This window comes from Numida meleagris, chromosome 5, assembly GCF_002078875.1.
Source record: "Numida meleagris isolate 19003 breed g44 Domestic line chromosome 5, NumMel1.0, whole genome shotgun sequence".
Classification (NCBI taxonomy): domain Eukaryota; kingdom Metazoa; phylum Chordata; class Aves; order Galliformes; family Numididae; genus Numida; species Numida meleagris.
Genome location: NC_034413.1, coordinates 70,440,572 through 70,463,549, shown reverse-complemented (window position 1 = coordinate 70,463,549; position 22,978 = coordinate 70,440,572). Strand labels below are relative to the sequence as shown.

The 22,978-nt window shown below is 46.3% G+C and overlaps 1 protein-coding gene across 3 annotated transcripts in view; it reads right to left on the bottom strand.

Annotated features, from left to right (window-relative positions):
• The window catches only part of GALNT13 (polypeptide N-acetylgalactosaminyltransferase 13), an 89,658-nt gene extending 69,702 nt beyond the window's left edge, over window positions 1-19,956 (bottom strand). For 2 of the 3 annotated variants that reach the window (XM_021399121.1, XM_021399122.1), the window contains exons 1-3: window positions 19,702-19,954; window positions 12,876-12,978; window positions 11,687-11,935 (exon numbers count right to left, since the gene is read on the bottom strand). In XM_021399121.1, the coding sequence (XP_021254796.1) occupies window positions 11,687-11,828 (142 nt within the window). In that variant the 5' untranslated portion in view covers window positions 11,829-11,935; window positions 12,876-12,978; window positions 19,702-19,954. Of the gene's footprint in view, window positions 1-11,686; window positions 11,936-12,875; window positions 12,979-19,701 lie in introns of all 3 variants that reach the window. The other variant, XM_021399120.1, reaches the window with a different exon arrangement.

The window sequence follows — 22,978 nt, the reverse complement described above, 5'->3', positions numbered from 1 at the left end:
TCCCTGAACAGAGCCCATTTAGGAACAAACATTCTCAGCACAAGAAGCACTGACTGAAGCTGTGACATCCAGGGGAATTTCTCATAAGCAGCGACAGCAAAGTCAAGCACACAAAGCCTCGAGCTCTTCCTGCAGCGCGCAGGAGCCGTGCAGGCTGATTTCAGAACGTTTCAGAGCAAGGAAGAGAATAACAACAAGCTTTAAAATGAAACCAAAATTAATTTTGAAACTGTTTAATAAGCGGGTTAATATGGCTTGCCTCTTAAGAGCCAGCAACATTTCCAAGCACTAATAAGGCTCATACTGCTCCTCTGTCTCAGTCACATCCCATCGCTGCCGTTCACCAGCTGGCACAGACGAGGCAGCCATAAATCCAGCCCTGCCTGCACCACGGGCAGCAGCCATGCTTGAGTAGGGCCAAGGCAATTTGATGCTTTGAGGGCAGGAAACTAGAGAAAAAATAGGAAAACACCTACTGAAACATACCCAGTGGTCTCTCGTGTTTGTTCATCATGCCCAAGGTGATGAGGCAAATCTTTACTTCTTTCCCTTTTCTTCCCCTTAGTTTCACAGCTCTCCAACTACTAAAACCAATATCTGCAAACATACAGAGCTATTCTCATTGCTGTGAACATCTGAACACCAGGAGAAGTTAATTCTGAAGATTATATACCTGGAGGAGGACAGCACTGAGCTCAGAAAAATGCACCTTCTAGAAATGATTTTGATGCCAACAAGGGAAATAACTTCAGCACATACACTTTAGGGGGGTGAGGCCCTGGCACTGCCACCCAGAGCCGTGGGTGCCCCATCCCTGGAGGTGCCCAAGGCCATGGATGGGCCTTGGGCAGCTTGAGCTGGGGGGCAGCCAGCCCATGGCAGGGCACTGGAACTCACTGATCTTTGAGGTCCCTTCCAACCTATGCCATTCTATGAAGAACGTGAGCAGCAGCAGATCCCTAGGAAGGAAGCATCTCCCAGAGCAGATGCATGGCACCCACCTGTCCCCTCCCCACTCCCCCCACCTGCTGTGAGCACAGATGGCCCAGCAGCAAGCAGACAAGGCGAGCGGCTGACAGCAGCCCGCACTAATGTGGAATTAATTATGAGCTTACCAGCGGGCAGTTCCCAGAGGTTCTTACGTAAATCCCCTCTTAGTCTGCAGGACAACACACAAGTTTTGTTTACAACACAGCTTTTCAAGAGAGCAAACATTGTGTCTTCCATGATACTTTAGACCACGTGTCCAACCCACTAGTTTTATGGCTGTTTGTTGCCCTCCTTCCTTGCTTAGTTACTTAGATATTAACTACATTATATATCTTTTTATGCAGCCCAAGAGAATTCCTCTTTACTCATTGCAACCCAGGGGAACTGAAAGGTTGGACACCCATGCTTTAAACAAAGCACGTATTCTACAACAATAGCACGGAACGACCCAATAAATGCATACCCTGATACACCTTCAGGTGATATTTGTAACCTGCTGACAAGCCACTTGAATAACCCCCTGAGCAGGTTCTGCCATTACTGGGGGCTCATCCACAAGTTCACTCTTTCTAAAGCTCGTTGGACAGAGAGCCTCCTCCGAGATTTTCTCCCTCCTCCTTGGCAGAGGGCTTTGGAGCGCAGTGCACCTGCGTGAAGAATGATTCCTGATGCCTGAATCGATACCAGACAGCAGAGACTACAGCCAAGCAGACCCCACGAACGTGCCTCAGAGGCCAGGTGACATATTGCAACGCAGGGGGCATGGGAATAAAGTCAGAGGACGTTACGTGGGTCAGCCTGCCTCATTTCCACACCAGCAGCCTCGCTAGCCTGTTGTTAGCAGCTTTAGGCCATTTGCAATGTTAACACTTCTTACCTCTGCAAATGCTGAGCATCATGCTGAACTGCACAACTATTGCCTGTTTGGAGATTTCCTTTCCATTTCCTCCCTTCACTCCACCTGAAAGTTCAACTTGGATTACGCGAGTTTAAACTCCTCCTAGCAAGCAATCAAGGGAAATCCTAAATTTCATCATCAAAAGCATTCCACAGCATTGAGATTGCCCATAGGAGACCGGACAGGATAGAACACCACGAAGCATGCAGCTCTGGCACTAACTTATAATTTCTGCAGTAATGGCAAGGATTTCACAGAATCCAGCCTGAATATCAATTCCACCCTAAATTACAGAAAGCTCAAAGCAAAAGGTGTTTTTAATTAAAAATGCCTGTACAGGTCCTTGCAAGCTAAAATTAAGGCTTACAATGGCACCATTTATCTGCAGACTGTTTCAAGAGCTTGCTTTAACTGCACCCACTGTGACAATTTAGGAAAGTTCTTTCCTTCTTTTTCCACACTTGTAGGATAACGATTCTGACCATAAAAGCAGCAGGAATTTGAAAATACAGAGATGGGAGCTCCAAACCACCACCAAATGCCCCATACTTCCTCTTGTTGTAGGTCTCCTCGGTACAGTAATCCACGTTAGCAATTACACTTCCATTCTGGCAGCATGTTTTAATTATACTTTATCATACTGCAAGAGAAACAGACCATTAGCTGCTGTTTTGTTGTGGTTTTTTTTTTAATATATAAAAAAAGAACCAGCTATCCCTCAGTTGTTTAATAACAGCACCTGAAACAGAATCGTAAAGTCCTGAATGCTTCATTATTTTCTCACCAACCCGTTTTCATACACAGTTAACCTATAACCACTCCTCCCACCACCCCCAGCTTCTCAGGCATGTGGGGACCCCACCACCCACAGCCCCAGAGGGGCTCACCAGGAGCGGATGGGAGCAGCAAAGCCAACTATTTAATTTCTCTGAAAATCCAAAAACCAAGCAGCTTACCTTCCCCCTGTGGCTCCAGATGTCTGCCCAGAAACACAGAAGACATACGGCCTCAGGTGAATGACAAAGTTCCGAGTCTACAACCAATATTCATTCTACGCTATTTACCTAAAGGTTTCTAAGATTTGTTTTCTACAGTACTAGAAAGGATAATGACTGAAAAAGCACACATTCATCACACTGAGTAATTTTAATACGTTTAAATGATTTGTTTTTTCACTCCTTAAACCATGGGCCGCTGACGGTCAATACACAAACCAAGGCCAGTTTAGTGGCTGAATTCCAGCTGCATGACCTACTCATGGGGAAGCACATCTTTCCTCTCACTTTGCTCTTCATGCTGCCATACAACGCACGCCAGATGAACAGCATTTCTATGGAGCATCTGCCCTGCCTCATAGCTCTTTTTCAAAGTAGTGTCAGAGCAACTTCTACACCTACACAAAGTCACAAACGGTCCCATAAGAAAATCATTTCAAGCACAGTAGTTTAATTAAAGCTGGCTTTAAAGCCAGTAGTTAGAAGACTGTGTAAGAAACCTGCACTGCAGAGACAGCATAATGCTTTCCTCGAATACCAGCACCTTTAGAACTGCAACAAAGCAGAAAGCAACATCCCCAACAACTACGTGCATTCTCTACAAGAACAGCGACACCCAGATCCGCCAGTAGACGCTGGCTTCCCATCAATGGCCAACACACTGCAAAAACATTCTAGCCAACCAAGCCGAGGGGCAGAAAAGCAAGCAGCCCCCACCTAACCCCATGCTCTGCCTTCTTTTTGGATGTATGCAAATGCTTTCAGCACCCTTCTCCTCCGCTCAGCAGTGGGCATGAGGGAACTGAGCTCTCTCTGCTCAGCATCCATACCAGCACTAACAACCCATTCTTACAACAAAATGACTGAAGTATTCTTTATACTTAAATATAAATGCTCTTTCACACAGCCTATGTTCCCATTTCCTCGACTTGGCATGTCACATAAGGATTAAAGTACCTAGCACTGAGGACTAAGCAGAGACATAAATAATTATGACAGTAAATAGAGAACCCTTGAGGTAATCAAATGAAATGACTGAAGGAAATATTTATCAGCGATACAAATCTTTAATCTTCAAAACAGCACCAGACCTTTGAGGAGACGAGCCAAAAGGAAAAGAAATGAGGCCTAACCAACACCTCTTCCTACCCCGACTGGGCTCACTTCTGCTTTCCTCCCTTGAGGAAACAATGCCCGTACCTTCTTCTGAGCCACCCAAAAGCCTCAGAACACGGCCCAACATCAGCGACGCGTCACACAGACCCCATCCTGCTGCAGTGCGTGGGTCCTGCTGACAGAGGAGGTCACAAACCCAGGGACAGCTCCACAAATGCAGCGCGGGTATTCTCAAGCAGAGCACGCCGAGCCGTGCCACACGCCGGCAGGCTGCACGAAGCACGAGCTCTGCCTGAGCTAAGGCCACGGTACATTCAGCTCCAAATCACCGCTTCCACCGAGTAGCAAAATGAGGCAAATGGACGTTTTATGAAGTTTAAAACGGGATTAATTTAATGCTGTTAAACTTTAAGACTGTCAAAAGTGGAACCAACTGCTGAACCCATCAGCACTAAGGTCCCTATATGCTGTATTTAAGCTTCTAAGTAGCAAGTAAGAGAAACTGCCATTCTATAAAGCCTAAACCGAGAGAATTTAACGTGGTTAAATTATTCCTAAACCATGGAAGACTGACAAGTTCTTTTATTACAAAGCGCTCTTATCGCTTAATGGAGAAAGTCTTTTATGATTAAACTTCTATTTGGTTTTCAGATACCAACATCACTCAAGGAATATTGCTCCTGCAATTCAAGGCACTCCGGAGTGCAGAATTATCTCCGTGCGATAGCAAGGGAACGTACCACTGAACTCACGGCAGTAATTAGGTGCTATGCCATAGTATGGAGGTTGACACGTGAGGTTCATTTTGGTTTGTTATCAGATGTTCTTTGTCTGCACTTCCATTGAGTGCCATGGGGCCAAGGCCAGAACCTGGCATTCTGTCTGCCTCTGCAACAAGACTCAGACAGAACGCAGCTTTATCACTTCTGCGGAGCCTTGGAGGTGTGGGAATGTGAAGTTAGAAAGAATGTGATGGCTCTAGGTTCAAGGCTTCATGACTGGAGAATGTCCTCTACTAAACGAAGCCAAGTCTGGCAAAGGCACTGGGCACAGGACGCTGTGCTTGGCACACATTTACATGCAACCACCTGTAAGAAGTAACGAGAAGTGAGAACTCAAGATAGGTTTTTAACCGTATCATCACCAGCCAATGCCAAAGCGTTAGAAATCACTTTTAAGAAAACCTACACCAAGCATCAATGCATCCCTGCACTTCTACAGACAGAACACTCCTCTACAAAAGAAAATAAATACCCTTTAACTAAGAACTAGTTCGTTTGTACTGAAAAACATCCTATAACATACCACAGCAGACGTAACCCTTCAGCATAGTGTTGGTTTGCTGCTGACCCCTGTACTTTCAGAACATAATTTGACAAACCGCTGCTTCAATTACCACAAAATACCATTTTCCACGTATTTTTTCTTTGACTGCAGCACTGTAAGACACAAAGCTTACAAACAGGCATTCTGCATACAAAACTGCTTTCCAGCTGATTAGATTTGAGATTAGCGAACATTTAAGAGCACGCTGTGCAAAGCACAATAAAGGGTATGACTGTAAGCCACAGCAGGTTCTCCAGGAGCGTGTGAGCACAGGAACCAGGCAGCACAGGGATCCTACCCATCCCTGCTCCCATGGAGGAGAGGGGCAAAGCACTGCAGTGCACACCTTTGGCACAGAAATGCGTGCAACACTCCGGTTTAAAAAGGGACAAAAGCTGCCAATCAAGTGGACAGTGCCGTACTTACTCCTACAAGCCCAGAAACAAGGCCTTACTGATCAACTGATAATTGGATTCTCTTTCTTAATTTGGACATTTGAGAGGAAGCCTTCTCTACCAAATGTTTATCGGAATTCCTCTTAAAAGGCCTCTTTGCTAGCCAAGTTTTTGTAATCTTCACGGCGACTGCTATTTTCTCTCAGTGGAAGGAAAGCAGAATTACACCTCTGCATGCTGAGGATCAGTGAAAGAAGCAGTGGGGAACGGAGGGAGGAGAAGACACGGAGGTGTGCATTCACACTCCATCTGCGCCTCTTTGCAGAACAGCATCTCAGGAGGCACGCAGCACACAGGCAGCTTTCCCCCTTCCTTAGCCTGCCCCAAAGCTCCAATTTCTCAAGCACTGCTACAGGTTTTCTGCACACAGAACAGCCACAGAGAGTGTAATTAACGATGACCCTTGGGAGGAAAGGGCTATTTGTGCCACAGCTAAGGCCAGGCACGGCAACAAACCATTAAAGCGATTTAGGGGCTAAATGCTTCCAGGCTGCTTCCAACCTTAACAGAGCCCTGACAACAGCTCTCCAACACAATGCCAAAAGGATCAGACTCCACGTAATGCACAGGCTTGTACTGTGCATTAGTTATAAGACCCAATAAAAAAAAAAACAAGATACTTTTCCGTGTATTTGTAAATAAGTTTTAAACCATTCGAACAAAAGATAATTATCTTTTATACATCTTGTTTTGCTGCTCAGCCCCGAAAAAGCTTCTAACTATTTAGGATAAAACTCAATACAAAGGTGGCAAAAGTCACACCGGTTTGATGCTGAAATTCCCTCCCCTGCACTGCTACTACATTGCCATTGACACAGGAACTGGGAGGCACCCAACGCTCATTAATCGTGGGCCTTCTAACCAGAGAAGAAGGTGAACAACACCTCTGTGCCACCAGTAGTTGGCATATGGCAGAGGGCACAAAGTCCCCAGCGATGTTTACTCATCTCGCTCATTCTTCTGCATGGTAAGAGCCTGGGGGTTTTGTTTTGGCTTGGTTTTCTTATTAATTGATTTTTAATACAGACTAGGCTCCCAAGGACAAGAAGGACGACGCCGAAATAAATTTCGCTCTGATTCTTCACTCTTTATTATGCAGATGAATGCACACTTCAGCTTGTCAGCTTTGGCAATCAGGGCTCTTGAGAACGTCTGCAGCCGAAAACTTTCATTACAGATACAGGAGCACTCTGCACAACAGCTACAGAAAACAGGCTCCAGGAGCAGCACTCAGATACACAAACAATCAGGGCTTCGCAGCAGATATCACGATTTGTAATTGTTATTCAGATCTCATCCTGCACCGCGACTGAGAAACATAATTGAGAAGTGTTTCTCAGTGATAACGCCGATTAGTATTTCTTGCAAAAGTTGCCCCCCCAATTCCACATCACTGGCACTTCATAAGGGGGAAAGAAAAACCACAAATGGTAATCGCAAGAACCACGGCTTAAAGCTAGCATTATAAAAACCTTCCTCTCCCTTTGCAAAGCAGAAGAGTGGCAGCACAGAAGCCACCCAACGTGCTGCACCACCTTCCAATGCTGTATGCCCTCCCCACAGTTCTCATTGCCCCAGCGTCTTCTTGCACTCTTTAAAACCTACACAGAGCTCACACAGGATGGGAAATTACTCCGCCGTCCTCAACTACACTGTGTAATTTTCAGAACAATGTAAGGGTTGTTTAACAGTGGATTAAAAGAGGCTGAGGGCAGACTGAGCTTCATTTCTAAGCCTCAGTTCTTGCAGCCAGGCTCGAGCACACGGACAGCATTTGCAGAGCTTTCCTGAAATCAGTGAAGCTTCATTCAAGGTCTAAAGCACGGCATAACAAAAAGGAGCCATAATTTAATCGACAGTATCTATTATTAAAGCTGATGCTGGAAGTAGGCAGCTTCCAAGAATCGTTTGCTAGTTTCCATAAAACTAAGGTATCTGCAAGCAAGCAGGTCTAAAAGGTGACACGCACCCTGCAAAAAGGAGAAGACTTTCTCTCCTGGCCGAAAAGAATTTCCAGAAATCTTACACATCATCTGCTGAACGTAAAAAGGAAACCTAAAGACCTACCAATCAGCTGGAAAGCACATCCTGCCATCGCCAAAGCAAAGCTGACCTAAAACACCTGTTAATCCTATTAAGAACGACTTAAGTTTCTCAGTACAGCCAAAAGAACAACTGATTTCTTCTGCCTTGCAGTACAACTTATGCATCTTGCTATCAGAATCAACATGATGGAGGGAAAAGGTTAAGTGCTTAACAGCACTGCCTCTTGCACGTGCACTTCCCACAGCTCCTTATGGACAAAAGAGGTCTGTCTGTCTGGCACACAAGGAGTGGTGCAACAGAAGCATCCTTTGCAGGAGATACAAATGCTAGCTCCAAAGTCACTCCTTTACCGAGCCCCATTACACAACACAAGTCACTCAGAAGAGCTTGGCAGGCATCCTTCTGATGTCAAACATTTTAAATATCATAAATAAGTTAACAGCAAGTGATGGAACTCCATCACTGCAGTACAAAGCATCTTGCCATTGGTCATCCACGGCCTGCTGGAAAATATGACTCCTCTGCAGCCTGCGTGCTCGGATCGGGGGGCACCAGATCTCTCAGGAATGCTTTCTTCTCTTTTCCTTTTTTAAAATGTTTGCAGTCAGATAAAGGCATCTGCTATGCTCAAGTTTTCCCCTCGCTCTTTAGAAATGCATTTTCTTGAACTGATCTAGAAATTAGCTTAATGCACCATCACAATGCCCAAATCAGCACTTCAAGTTTTATTTGTCAACAAATTTGTGGCAAGACTTGAGCGCAACGTACACATTCATCCCTCCATCCATTAAATCTTTATGGTAGGCTATTAAAAATATCTGCTACCATTGTTAATGCAGACAGCCCAATGCATACAGTAATCTGACAGATAAACACGTTGCTATGGAAACCACCAAAATGAATGCCTTCTTTTCTAAACTTGGCCATAACCCCAAACTTTTCATACAGCAGCCCAATGTTTCATTCACTTGCTTTACATGATCACAACAGACCTTTTCTCTCTCGAAACAGAACTACGTTACAGGGTTTGAATAAATGAACCTTCCCTTTACACCGAGTTTTCCTCAAAATAGCATTTTAATAACTTGTACTGATGTTCTGAAAGCCCTTTTGTACTGCTTAAGAATACAGTTCATAATACGGGAACAGAAATCTGCATAAAAACATTAGACAAAAATATTAAGGATTTGTCACTACTTTATGGAAATCTAGAGCATACCAGCACATTACAAAGCATTAGTCATGCTGCAAAGACAAGCATTCAAAAATACAATTCCACCTCAACACTCTCACTCATTTTAATTAAAATAATCACACTTCCTTTTAACAATTACTATTTCGGTCGTTGCACACGCTCCCTATTTTACTGCTTAGAGAGCTTTGACTTTCCCAAAATCAACACCTACTTTCCGAAACCTTCTAAACAAGAATCATCTTCAAAGACTTCGAAAGCTTTTGAAACAGAATATACTGTGTTTCATTAACAATTTCTAATTTGAAATTAAAGGATTTGAGTATTTTTCCATTCCAAATCCCTTCACCGCGAATCAAACACCGACACGAGCGCACGACACCAAAGCCTTTCTGACTGCAGGATGTGTTCATTCCCTTTGGGCACAAAGAGCTCTGGAGCGAGGCCCTCCCTGTCGTGCACCTGGGGTGGCAGCTAAGAGCCAGCGAGACTCCTGCACAGCAAACTCAAGCGGGGCTGACATGATTCTCTTAATGCTGTTTGAGATGATCGATGGCAGATCACACAGAAGCCAAGCAGCTGGGAAGCCGGGATATCCTGCCCTCTTTCAGATGTTGCTTCTGCCCCTCCCAGTACAGGGCTTTCTCTGGCCCCTAGTCATCCTAAGCTTTTAGGCACCCACAGCACCCAGCCCAAAGGGGTGCTGGCCTTTACTTGGTCTCCCAGATACTGCTGTGGGAAGGAGGGGGCTGCAGGAACCAAAGCACAGGCCTTGCAGGTCCCTCAGAACTACTCCAATTCATGGAAAATAAAAATAAAGACGAACTGATCGAGTGCCAGGCCGTCAGACTACCTTGGCTTAAACAGCATTTCTTTTGTTGGAAGCTCAGCATGCTGAGCAAACTGACCTCTAGTCCACGCATAAGCACTCTTGCTTTAAATACCAGAAGGATTATTTCTGCAGGCAGACCTGAAGGCACCCTGCCCTGCCTTTTGCAAGCCTTGCATGTTTCAGAAGAACCATCTGCTAGGAATATTAGATTGAACACAATTACTTCACAACATAAGATTTCATTTGCAGTCTTTTTCCTTGGGCCAGCAACTTTTGCATTCATCTCTGCCATTTCACCCATTTAAAAAGAAACCAACAAAAAAAAAATACAAAACATCACAACAGAGCTGTCCTTACGTCCTTAAAAAGCATTTGAAATGGAATGGTTCTCAATACCAACACTGCATTTTAGGGTTTTTTTTGTGTGTGTTTGAACATGGCAACTTTTCCCTTTCCTTTGGAGCCCTGGCTGAGCCAGCTCTAGCAGCACACCCTGGCTCTGGATGTTCCCAACACATCAACAGCTGTGGCCCCTGCTTCTTTGGGAAGGAAAAGAGGGGAGCAGACCTGCATGCAGGCCAGGAGATGCCCTGCTGAGACCCCCCTCACTGGCTCCCTCTCTGTGCTTCAGTCCAGAGAAGCCAGAGCCAGCTCCAACTTCATGCGATGCTCTCCATAAAACTTACCTCTCTTACAGCTTTTCTGAAGTGATTTAGGTATGATTAGAGCTGCTGTAAATCTCCTGAAACTCCAGACAAAACATGAGCTTCCAGAGAAATCTCTGCTTTTGTGCTGCTTGCTACAAGACACGAGGTGCCTCTGAGAACAGGAAGAGTGCAAACCTTTTCTGATCCTACTGACTGCTTTTGGAAGAGCTTCTCCACCCCCTGTCTGGTTTCATGTCCTGGGAACTTACACCTCTGTCACCTCGAGATTTGTCAGGCATCAGCCACCTACAGTAAGAAGGGAAAGCAGCAATAGGAGAACACAACCCTACGGAGAGGCCCCACGCTAAGAGGATGCAGAATGCTGATATATCGATCTGATATTTTCACAAATTTCTGCATATGCCATTGATAAGCAGGGACTGCTGAAAGACTGACCAGCATTCATTTCCTTCTAGGAGAGGAAAGCAGCTTTAAGAAATCAGCATCGTTTCCTTCAATCGTGGCACAAAAATAGATACAAGTAAAGAGGGCTTGACTGGAAGCCAGCTCTATGTTAATTGGGATAACACTTGCAAGTTGTTAAGCAATGTCACTAACCAGCACAGCGACAGCTCACTGTTACAGCACCCAGCTTTTGTACTTGTCACTTGTACACTTCAAGATGTAGCAGACATCAGAGGTGGGCTTCTGACAGCTGTGTTCAGTCTATGAACTGTCACCACTTACACTGTACACCTACTGCAAAGTTGTCTTCATGAATCATTTACAGAGCAATAATTACGACTAAAAAGGCACGGAAAGCTTACCCCTTCCTCCTATGCACATTCTACATAAGCAGAATCTTTCCTCTCTAATCCTGACTGCAAATACTGGATTATCAAATAATAATTATTTTGGTTTTTCCTCTCCTACGTACCAGACATTTTATATTGCTTTTGCTGAAAAAAAAAAAAATGTACAAGACTCGGGCTTCAATATGGTAAAAGGTCAGACACTAAGATATGTGCAGTTCCGAAATAAACTGAAATAAAGTACTTCAGATCCTGGTATTCTGTCTGTTTGAATTGGAAAAAAATAATTTAGGAAGTACAGAGAAAGATATGAGATCAAATAATTTAAAAAATAATAAATTTATGACCACGAGAGATAGCTCAGGCTTGGCACTTACCTCTCAGAGCAGGCAGCAGGGACCTCTCTTTCTTGTCATCGCATTTATTACATTCACTGAAGTACAGCAGTAAGAAGACGTCCACAAGCACCCACATGAGAGAAGTGGCCAGCACCACCTTGCAGTAAACAAATCTCCTCATCGCTTTGCTTCCTTTCCAGCTAAAGTGCTAAAGAAAGAACGCCGCTGCTGAGATGGACCAAACTCCCACAGCCAAAATCCAGAGTGGAAGCAAAGACACGCATCGCACTGCAATGAAAAGAAGAAAAGGTCTGAATCAGCTAACAAATACAGCCTGAAATGAAAAAAAAAATTAAACATCTCAACATTGCACCTCCACATGAAGTATGCAGGCACGTTCCATCTTCCAACCTGAGGCCCCCATCCATGAATACCGACCATTTAAATTTACATATTTGAGAGGTCGTCTCCATACATGCTTTTATTTCGAAGAACAGCATGTGTATCTCAATCATTTTAATGATATTCTAATACAATGTAATATATTTTAATGAAGGGCACTCAAAGGGTCAAAGTAATGCTAACAGACAGTTCTAAGCAATACTCCAATAAGTTCTAACCTTTTTGAACATAGTCATTAACACAAAAAAGTTGTATTTTGCCTCCAGTACTGTGTTTATAATGCTGCTGTAAGGATTGGAAGCAATTTTTTTCTTTTATTAATCCTGAAGGAAAAATTGAATACTGTCTTAGCAGCACCAAAGACATCTGCAGAAGAACACAGCAGTTACCCATCCACCTCTTTAGGCTCGTCCCTGCAACACTACGTTTGGTCAGCAAAAACTATGTGAGGTCTCCATATCCACCCTCAGCACAGTTTCAGAATAACTGCATGCATCAGCACAGGTATGGGGCTGAGCCGCTGGAAAGGAGCTCTGCGAGCAGGACCCGAGTGTCCTGGTGACCACTGGCCAGCAGAGCACACTGGTAGCCAAGGAGGCCAACAGGACATGAGAAAGAACTTCAGTGCTGTGAGGGAGCGGAGCCCTGGCATGGCTGCCCAGGGAGGTGATGGAGTTTCCTCTGGACCTTTCCTACCCACCAGGATGCCTTGTGTGCAGGTGCTGTAGGGGGGTAGCCCTGGGGAGCTCCAGAGGTCCCTTCCAGCCCCCACAGCTCTGGGATTCTCTGCAAAGTTAGATGACCACATGTGAAGGCCTCACCATACCATTATACGCTGTGTTCCATGCTAACACTGGGAGCTGTGCTCCAGCCGTGTCCCCACGCACAGCCTTGGTGCTGAACCACAGGAGAGCTGGCTGTCCCAGCACCTGCAAAACAAACACAGGACAGGCCTTACCACTCCGCTGCCTTTCCTAGGATGGAAACAAGCTTCTCATCAAGAACGCTCACAAACCGTGTCTGCATTTTAACCTACTTATCTTAATTCCAACAGATTTTATAAAGAAATTATGTTTTAGTTTCACTTCATTTGAACAAATGAGATGGAACAATTTAAATATGGTTTTTAGAAATCCGCTTGAAGTGCTGTTTTACTACGTAATAATCAATAAAGCTGCTCACTGCCTTCCATGTAAACACAGCCAGCAGCTCCTTTTCTCACCAAAACGAAACACGGCCAGCTGATTTAAAATTGCATGGGCTCTGGAACACTTGTTTCCAGTTAGCACAATTTATTTTCACGATAGTCAACAGGAACGGTTTAGTGACAGCAAGAAAATTACGAAGGAAAAAAAAAAAAGAACAGAAAAATGCCACAGATCTTTATTAGGGAAAAAAGAGGAGAACGTGCAGAAGCGTTCACCCCCCCACGCAGCCCCTGCCACCGCGGCTGTAATTGGCTTCTGTAGCCTTGAGTAGCGCAGTTATTTGTTCAGCACCAGCTGAGACACAAAGGCACGTCCTCCCCGAGCACTTAATCATACAGACAATTCTTTTCTTCGTCAATTCTTGGTTTAATACAACCCAGCGAACCTCAGCAGGGTAGCAGTCGGAGGGATGGGTGGAAAAAAATCTCCTGCTCCCGAATCTGTGCAGTTTCTAAACCAGCTGTGCAGGAGCCACCGCCGCTGTAGCACTGTGGGCAGGAGCTACGCAGTTTGCAGGGGTTAAAATAAAGACAGCGTGACGAGCCATTATGAAGCTAACGGCGATTGTAGTTTTGGTTTGCTTTTTTTAATAATTAACATTTCAATTAAAGACTCATCCCGCTTCTTAAAAAAAAAAAAAAAAATCAGACCTGCTTTAATACTGAAGTCCAGCTAATGCAGGGTCACTGAGTCCCTATGCACTGATACACACCAGCTGCCAAGTGCCCTGGCCCTGAGCTCTCCCCATTACTCTGGCCCTAAATTGCTTTGATTCGGGATTTTACTAAAATCTGGAGTACCGAGGCTTCATGAGGAGGAAGGGGAAGAGAAACGTGCCAGGCCTCCCAGCTACCACTGCAAAGAACAAAGCTAATTTTAAACAGTAGGCAGCAGCAACAAAGCAGGGAAATCCCTGCCCCAAAACACTGTAGTTTGGCAGTGCTGGAAGCAATAAAGGCAGGGTTTTATAATAGAAAACAGGATGCAAATTTAGAACTCAGCTGCACTGCCAGGCTTTCCTAAAACTGCCACAGCAAAACACAGCACTAAGAGGATCTTATGGAGGTTACGAATTCAAGCTCTGTACAACTGGCAGAATTAAAGACAGCCACAAAAGCTCACATTGCCTTCCTCGGGCACTGAAACAGTCCCCCCTGCAGAGCCTGCTTCCACCCAGCACACACAGCACACGGTGCTGGGGACATGAAGCACGCGCTCAGCATTGATCCCTGCAACTCACCTGCTTCATTTCCTCATGGGCTCAACACCGTGGCATTCTGCACTACTCTGTCCAGTTGCCTAAAAAGCTTTTTGTTTAGTTTCACTCTATCACAAACCAAAATAAGCATCCCTTCTTTAAAAGCAATGGCAGCACCGATTGGGACCAGGACTCTGAGGAGCATCCAGCACCAGCTCTGCTCCCTGCTTATGTGTGCACAGCCCAAAGCCGACACACAGCCCCAGCAGTGCACTGATCCCACCACAAACAACACACCTCAAGCCAGCATCTTCCTGCCAGTGCTGTTTGCAACACGCCTGTTGATTATCCCAATCCGGGCTTCTCTCAGAAGCATCCATCCATTTCACAGCCCAGCGGTTTCCACTGACTGTGTTTTGCTCTCCCACTTTGTCAGTGCGGCTAGCAGTGATTTCGGGCTGGGCTGGTGGATCTAGGACAGCAATTGTAGCAACGTGGGAGCAAAGGGAAGAGGAAGGCAACACAGCAGCACCCGAGGGACCGCAAGCAAAAACTGCATCCAGAAAAATTAAATGGAGCTTTATCTCCATCTATTTCCAAACGGCCAGTATCTGCAAGTCTGCACGAGTCCATTCTTGAATGGCCCCTTAATCTACTGCCACTCTTAGAACTGAGTATCAATTAAGTGTCCTAATGCTTGGGCAAGACTGAAACAGAAACACAGAATTGCTCAGGTTGGAAAAGACCTTCGGGACCATCAAGTCCAACCTCAACCTAACCATACTGCCCTAACTCTAACAACCCACCACTAAATCATCCCTCCAAAGAAAATCGGAAGTATCACCCAGTGCTCAATGAGCACCTTCACTGATTTAATAGGAACAGCACCACGAGAATCCTAGAGTGCACCTACATCCTAGGTATACTCCTAGAACTGGGGCCACATCTTCCAAAGCAATGTGAGGACCATTCTGACCTCTGCCTGGCCCCCAGCTGCACATGGCCAGGGCCAGCCCCCCCGGCTGCCCACACTCACTGACATTTAGGTGCTTAGATGAGAAGGGATGCAAAAACATGCTGTTAGGAGCTGGGGGGCACAAAACTGCTTCCATTGACCTTCAGGGCTACATTTCAATTACAGCACGCAGCCTGCAGATCACAGGTGCGTTAGGAAGATGAGTAAGTGGATGGAGTTACATTACCGTTATGACTCCAGCGGTAATTTCCTGCCTTTTCATTATTTAACCGAGGTATGCTGCCTTCTCCAGTGAATCTATCACACGGGCTATGCTTTTGAGGTATGCAACTTCACCACCTCCATCAGGGCTGAAACCCACCCTGCTTGATATCTCTGTATGCTCGCAAGCCATCTCCATTCACAGCCCTTGGCGCTCCCCTCATACTCGAGCAAATTCAGGCTAGAGGCTAAGAGCTAGAAACCCCAGGATGGCCACAGATATTGTCATGACACTGACCACAGGAGTACAGGATATGAGAAAACCAGCTCATTTACAATACTTAAGTACCGGCAACAGAAAGGTTTAACGTTGTTATTTTTGCCAATCTCTGCTGCAGAACCAGAACGCAACATGGGCAGCGCTGCACCAAATGGCAACTGGCCAGAGGGAAGTGACAGAACACATAAACAGAACTGCACCCACGTGTGCTAGGGCCAGCACATCACAAAGTGAGAGCTCACAAGCTGAAGCCCACTGCTTACGTTTTGGTGCAATGTGTGCTACACTGCGTTACAAATAAAATCCATCAGAGTTGCTTCCAGAGAAATAATCGTTAAAAAGCTGAGGAAGCAAACTTGCTTTAAAAACTACTAAGGATTGCAATCCTATTTTCCATGACATACATTGAGAAAATATTTTAACTTTCAAGAGTTAACTCTCATCTAACCAAGCCTAAATATATACTATTCTCTCCAAAAAAAAAGCATGAATCATCACCCAATACCGTGAGCAGTTATTAATTCATGTACAGTTACCTGAAGAACTTAGAATGCCCCAACTGCCAATCTCAGAGATTAATACAGGAAGCTTTCACATTCAGTAAGAAAAGAAGAAAATCAGGTGTGTCGGGTTAGAGCTACCCAGAGCTTTGTGTCTTAAGACTGAGTTTCTCCCCCTCTTTCCTTTCCTGAAATAGATAACTTGACATTTAAAAGTCAACCTATTCTTCATCTTAAAAAGCAGTTCCATGACTCTGAAATTAAAGTAGAAAAGGCTTATTAATTCATCTAATCAAACTTCTTTGTTATACAAGTCTATATTTTCTGTTGCTTTGTTCAGATCAGAGGCAAGCAATATGCCTAGCACCAGCTTCTCCCAGAATCAATACCTCGATGCAACGCACCTCCAGGGTTCCCTACATCCAGACAAAAAAAGCTTTTTGCACTCAGAGCTTGCAAATGATGTCAAATTGGTAAAGGATTCCTTTGCCTTCAGTCCACGCCTTCATATACTTGCACTAAGACATGCTATTTCCACAGATCTGCTGGCACAAAGCACTAAAAATGCAAACCGAATTAAAACGCTGATCTAAAAGAACACGGGCATCAACTCAGCCAGGTGCTGCCTCCCCCTACCTGTCCCCTCCCCAGCACCCAACAGGCAGCAGCTAATTAACAGAGAAACCTGACTGCACCTGCTCTGCTTTCAGATGGTGGGTGCTCTCCCACACAGACCACTGAAATTAAGAAGTACCAAGTATGTGAGTGATATTGACAACTCGACAGATACCACTCAGAACCACTTTCCCAGCCCTTCAAACACGGATGAAACGGTACAGCAAGCCAGGCAACAGCCAGGGGAAAAGCTATGGGACAAGCACGGCGGGAAGAACACAGCCCAAGCAGCACAGCCATGTACCAGAGGATTTCCTCTGGCAATACGTGGCTTGCCAGCACAGTGCCAGGCATCCCACAGAGATGTGGAACCAGCTGCCTCAGCTGGGACAGCCTCCACCAATGTGCTCAACAGCAGCACTCCACTGACAGCGAAAAAAGAGCTGCTGGCCCGAATGTGATCAGTTGTCTGCTAGGTGCTTGTGCTCATGTGAATCTGGAGAGCTCACTGCCAAAGAACAACGGCGGCTGCACCAACTGGAAGTGTGCAGTTTGCCTACCTAGTGCACTGAATGGCCTCTTCATTCATTTTTCTACCCACCGGAGCCAAAGAAACCCATTTACAGTGCTGAGCAATCAGAGCTCTCTCACTTTCAATCCCACAAAACAAGTCTTGAAAAAGCCAAGTTTGTGAATCCTGAAAAGGCCATTTCTGACAGCGTACATTTTAATTTCACATCACAGTCGCTCCAACTTAAAAGCAAATCATCAAAAAGTAGTAGAATATGCAGAAAGAATTAGTATATAATCTCAAACGCTTTGAAGAAAAACAGACCTGCTAGAAGCATAGAGGCCTCACTACATTGAATAAGAAATTGTATACCGTACTTTCCTGTGTTGATAAAAATGATTCTCCCATATTTTCAGCAACAGTAGTTTCTCAAATTCATCCACCTATGTCAAACATACAAAAAAAAAAAATAATACTAACGATAAGCAAAACCAAAAAAAAACCACTAGAATTGTAAGCAGCTTACAGGTTTCTAAGTTTCTTATTTCCAAGCGCTTTTGCTTTCCTTCTTTGGCTTTAATTTTCCCATCACTGGACAGAGGGCAATAGGCAGCGCTCTGCTGCACGATGCCTCAACCCAAAGCAGCAGCACCTCACATCATGAGGGAAGCAGCGCAATCCGATTCTGCAAGCAATGCTCCAAACATAAAATGGTAGCAAGCTCTTGCTATAGAGGGTAAGGGATGATCTTACAACTTACCGATCCCTAGCAATAGCGTTCTTGGGGCACAGAGAGTGGGAACAGATATGCCACTTTTTCTGCTTCCTAAATGCTTCGGGAGAATCAGAGTTCTCTTGCTGGGGGAGGCAGAAGCTAACAACGCAAAGCCCGGAGCCACACAGGGTTACATTCACACACCCTTTCATTCGTGCCTGAGAGGCAAAGCTAGCCACAGTCCTCCTTCCTTAAAGCTCATCTACAGCCAGAGGCTGCCAGCCTGCTTCCCCCTGCCGTACCAGCACCAGCTCTCACTACAGCGCACACTCATCCTCTGCAACCTGCAGACACTGAGCTGTCGGGCACGAACGCAGCCAGAGGAAGACACAGCACAGATCCGAGTTCTTAGAGCACTGCTACGGTGAAGAAATCACTCCTAAACCACACAGAGCTGATCCCGGGGGAACTCAAACGCATGCCGTATTACGCTCCTGGTTTAACGCCAGCCACAAATACTTCTTGATGAAAAAAAAATAATAATAATCCAGAAGCATTTGCAACAACAGGCCAAACTAGAGCAATGCCTAGAGAGGGAGCAGCAGTCTGGGAGTTCACCACAGCTCCAGCAGCACGCACCGCACGGCAAACTCAGAGGGATTCACACAGCCTGCTTGAAAAGCAGCCCGAGACCGAAGGCCCCTTCTCTTCCCACGAGGCACGGAAGCCATCATCCAGCGGCAGAAGCCCTCGCCTCCTGCTTTCCTCTGCACAATCCCAAGCGTGCCTTACCCATTAATCTTCCCCCCCCGCCGCTTCCAGAAGCGCCCAAACAAATTACTCAGCTCACTCTCACTCCGCAGCAGAGAGCTAAGCGGGGAAAGAGGCGGGCACCCAACTTCACGGTGCTCTGCAAAGCCCGGCTGCTCAAGAGAGCCGTCCTCTCACAGCGCCGGGCGGACACGAAGGGAGCTCCGGAGCTCCCGCAGCCCAACCTCCGCAGCAGGTTCCCCGGAGCAGGTTCCCGCAGCCGGTCCTCCGGCCGACACGGCGCCCAGGGCTGCCGGCTCAGCGCCCGAGGAAGATGTTCAGGAGCCGGCAGCGCGGAGCGGAGCGCGCAGCCCGAGCCGCTGCCCCGCGCCTCCCGCTCACAGCGCGCTCCCCGGGGACGCCCGCACCTCCTCTCCCAGCCTATTTCCGAAAGCAGAGACACCGGCGGCTCACGAGGGAGAAACCCGCGACGGGATTGAGCCGCGGTGCATCGCAGCGCTGCCAGGGCCGTGCCTGGGGTCCGCGCGCTCCGTGCAGACGTGCCTGGAAGCGGCGTCCGGCGGCGCGGAGCGGTAGCAGGACACGGACCCGCTGCCTCGCACTGCAAGTTGTCAAACGCGCGGGCTCCGACCCCGACCTCGTCCCCGACCCCAGCCCCAGCCCCAGCCCGCGCTCACCCGCGGCGGAGCGCCCCTCAGCGCCGCCGCCCGCCCGGGGCACAGCGCGGCGCCGCCGCCCGCTTCCTCCTCATGGCCTCCTGGAATGGGACGGGGCTGCGGCCACGGCTACCCGGCGTTCGGCTCGGCCGGTCGGTGGCCGCTTCTCCGCCGCCGCGCCGCCCAATGGCTGCGGCAGCGCCCGGCTCCCGCGATACTTGCGGCCCGGCACGGCGGACCCGGCGAGGGACGAGCCCGCGGCGCGAAGCGAGGGAGGGAGGGGCGGGCAGGTGCGGGGCGGCGCCTCGCGAATGGCGGCGGGGGGAGTGGGGGAGGAGGGGGGGCGGCGTTCTGCGCCGCTCTGCTGGGCGGGAAGAGGGGAGCGGCCTCAACCCGCCCCGCAGTGCCGCCGTGTCCGCGCGGGGAGCGATGGTTATCGGGCGCTGTGTTGAGGGGAGAGTTAGGGAAGCGTAGAAGCGTCTGGGTTGGAAAAGATCTCTATGATCCGCCGCCCAGCCCCGCCATGCCCACTGCCCACGTCCCTCAGTGCCACATCCCCACGGCTCTGGGACGGTGACCCCCCACTCCCTGGGCAGCTGTGCCAGTGCCCGACCGCTCTGTGGAGAAAACATTATTCCTCAAACCCACCCGACCCTCCCGCGGCACAACCCGAGGCCGCCACCTCTGCCCTTAACTCCCCAGCTCTTTGTGATTCTTGCAACATAATAGAAGCATCTCTCAGTATGTCCTCAAATAACACCCGAATAAATAATCTGATGCCCTTTGTTTCTCAAAACATACAGGACTGCAAAGCATTTTTTAACCTCTCCACAGAGGTGCAAAGGCAGTTCAGTGCGTGTGATGTGCAGCCTTTAAAGTATTAAATTATTCCCAGTGCAGACTCAGAAGAGACAAAGGAGGGAACTTAGTCCAGTGGGTAGAGCACAGGACATGAAATCCATCGTGCTGTGTTTCTCTGAGGCTGAGCAAGTCAATTCCTCTGCATTGCAGCGTTCTTATCTCCAGCCTCACGCGGGTGTTGTAAGCATTAATTGCTTTCTGTACAGTATGTGGAGATGCAGAAGTGCACATTGCCTCCAGAAGCGCAAAGTGGTCTCTGTTCACTTTTAATAATGACATTGGATATTAAACTTTTTGAAAGTTTAGAAAGATATTTCCCAAGTTAAGAAAAATGTCCTACCTTACTTTATCCTTGTCCACTGTGGTTATTTCATGTGCACGTACGGAGACTTCTATTGATCTTTGCATTGCTTCTATCTCCATTTTGAAGACCTTGACAACTGGGAATTGCAGATGCTTTCGGTGCAGGCAGTGCATAGCGAGCAACTCCGCTTCAGTCTCAGAGTGATTCTGCAGTCACCTATCGAGTTCATCACCTCTTTTTCTTTCTCTCATCCTTTAGTACATAGTGGCCAAGCGATGCATAAGCCAAGCAAGGTCATTTTTCTCCAGACATACAACGTATGGTATTACATAGCATTAACTCTTCCTTTTAGAATAACATATTCCTCAGAATTTAAGAATGCAAAACAAAGCCGTGGAGGTACAAGAATGAATAAAACATGTAAGATTAGGTATCTGAACTTTAAAAGTATGGCTCGTGTAACAGTGGGATTTCTGCATGGTAGCATCTGTTTTATCGTTCCCCATGGGTGAGCGGCATGCCCATAACCATGACAAAGGGAATTCCATTTTTTTTTGAGGGAAAAAAGTCTGCAATATAAACATATGACGGCAAAGGGCACATAGTGTAGGAATGGACACACATGACAGAATCAAAGACAGTGATCTGGAATGAACTCTAGAAGAGCAGTGTAAGAAACAGAGAAAACACAAAGGAAGCCTTCTCTCAGCAATCTGTGTTTCCATCAATCAGCAGTGTGGGTTTCCAGTACGGGGGCTGCATTCAAACCGTTGCATGTAGCGTCTAGATTTAGAAATTCTATGAATTTATTTTAACGTCTATTTTAATTTCTCTTAACTTTTAGTTTCAACAACAGCTTGAGCCACAGAGTTCCAAGAATTATCCTAACTTTTGTATAAAAGTACCTCAGCTTCAGCACATTAGCTTTATCCTTGCTGCTTAGTATTCTTATCGGGTGGGCTTTCCATTGTCATATTTTGAAAAACAGTGGACAAGCATCTCTGTGATCTCATACCCTTCGATCTTTCCTCACTCTTAGGCAGAAGGGAAGCCCAGGTCTCGTCAGTTTCCCATTTCACAGAAGCCACTCCACAGCTTCACTGCTAATCATCTTTCCCTCTTTCCCTATATGTATATTTTCTACTAGAACTTTCTCCCACGTAGAAAAAACAGGAACATAGACCACCCCTTGCTTCCCAGAGGCATGAGCACCGCAGTCAGTCCTCTTATCAGTGGGTTGGCTTTCTGACCTGCCTAAGTTCACGTCCACTAAGCTTGAACAGGAATTGAATAGCACTGAAATAAAAGCGGTGTTTTTTCCTGACAAGTACATTTAGATATTGTGTTGCGTTACTTAAAATGTATATATACCACTGTGCCAAAAAAATATATTCCTAGCTCTACTGGAATATCTACCATGACCTTCCAACCAATCTGTCATGCCAGAAGGTAACCTTTTCTTCTTGGCAGATGAGGTTAGAGAAAAATTTTATGTATATTTATCTCCTGGAGCAGATCCTTTGACTTGTGTATGGTCATATGCGGAAAGGAAAACAAAGCTGAAGGAAGAGCCAATTCATTTTCATCTGAATTTCACATCAATAATTACACAAAATATAGTATTCTTTCCTACCACCTAATAGAAATAAAATGGGCTGATAGATAACCGACTGACAGTTATTGCATGTGTGCTGCCTTTCAGTGTAATCCATTTATTATTTTTAGGTAACAGCAGCCTATACTGTTCTACTTACTCAATTTTATTGCTCTTTCTATATTATCTTCTCAAATGCAGGACCACAGGTAAACCAAAAGTAAGTATTCATCAAACTCATGGAACTATCATTTGTAATATTAAAGCTATCACAGTTATTGCATCCGTTAATCCCACACCTCCTCTGACAGAGGCTTCCTTTACAACTGCACAGCCTGGTTTTACCATTTAAAAATAAATTGGATAACCTCTGAGATAAATTTCCCTGCCCTGTATGAGAAGGTTGAAATACCCTTGCATTTAAATACTTTATGCCCTATACTCACTTTACGTCTTGAACACAAATCTTCGAGCTTTTTTAAAGCAGGATATGGCACTGAGTCCTCTCATCTGATATAGCAGGTGTGTGTAATGATAAA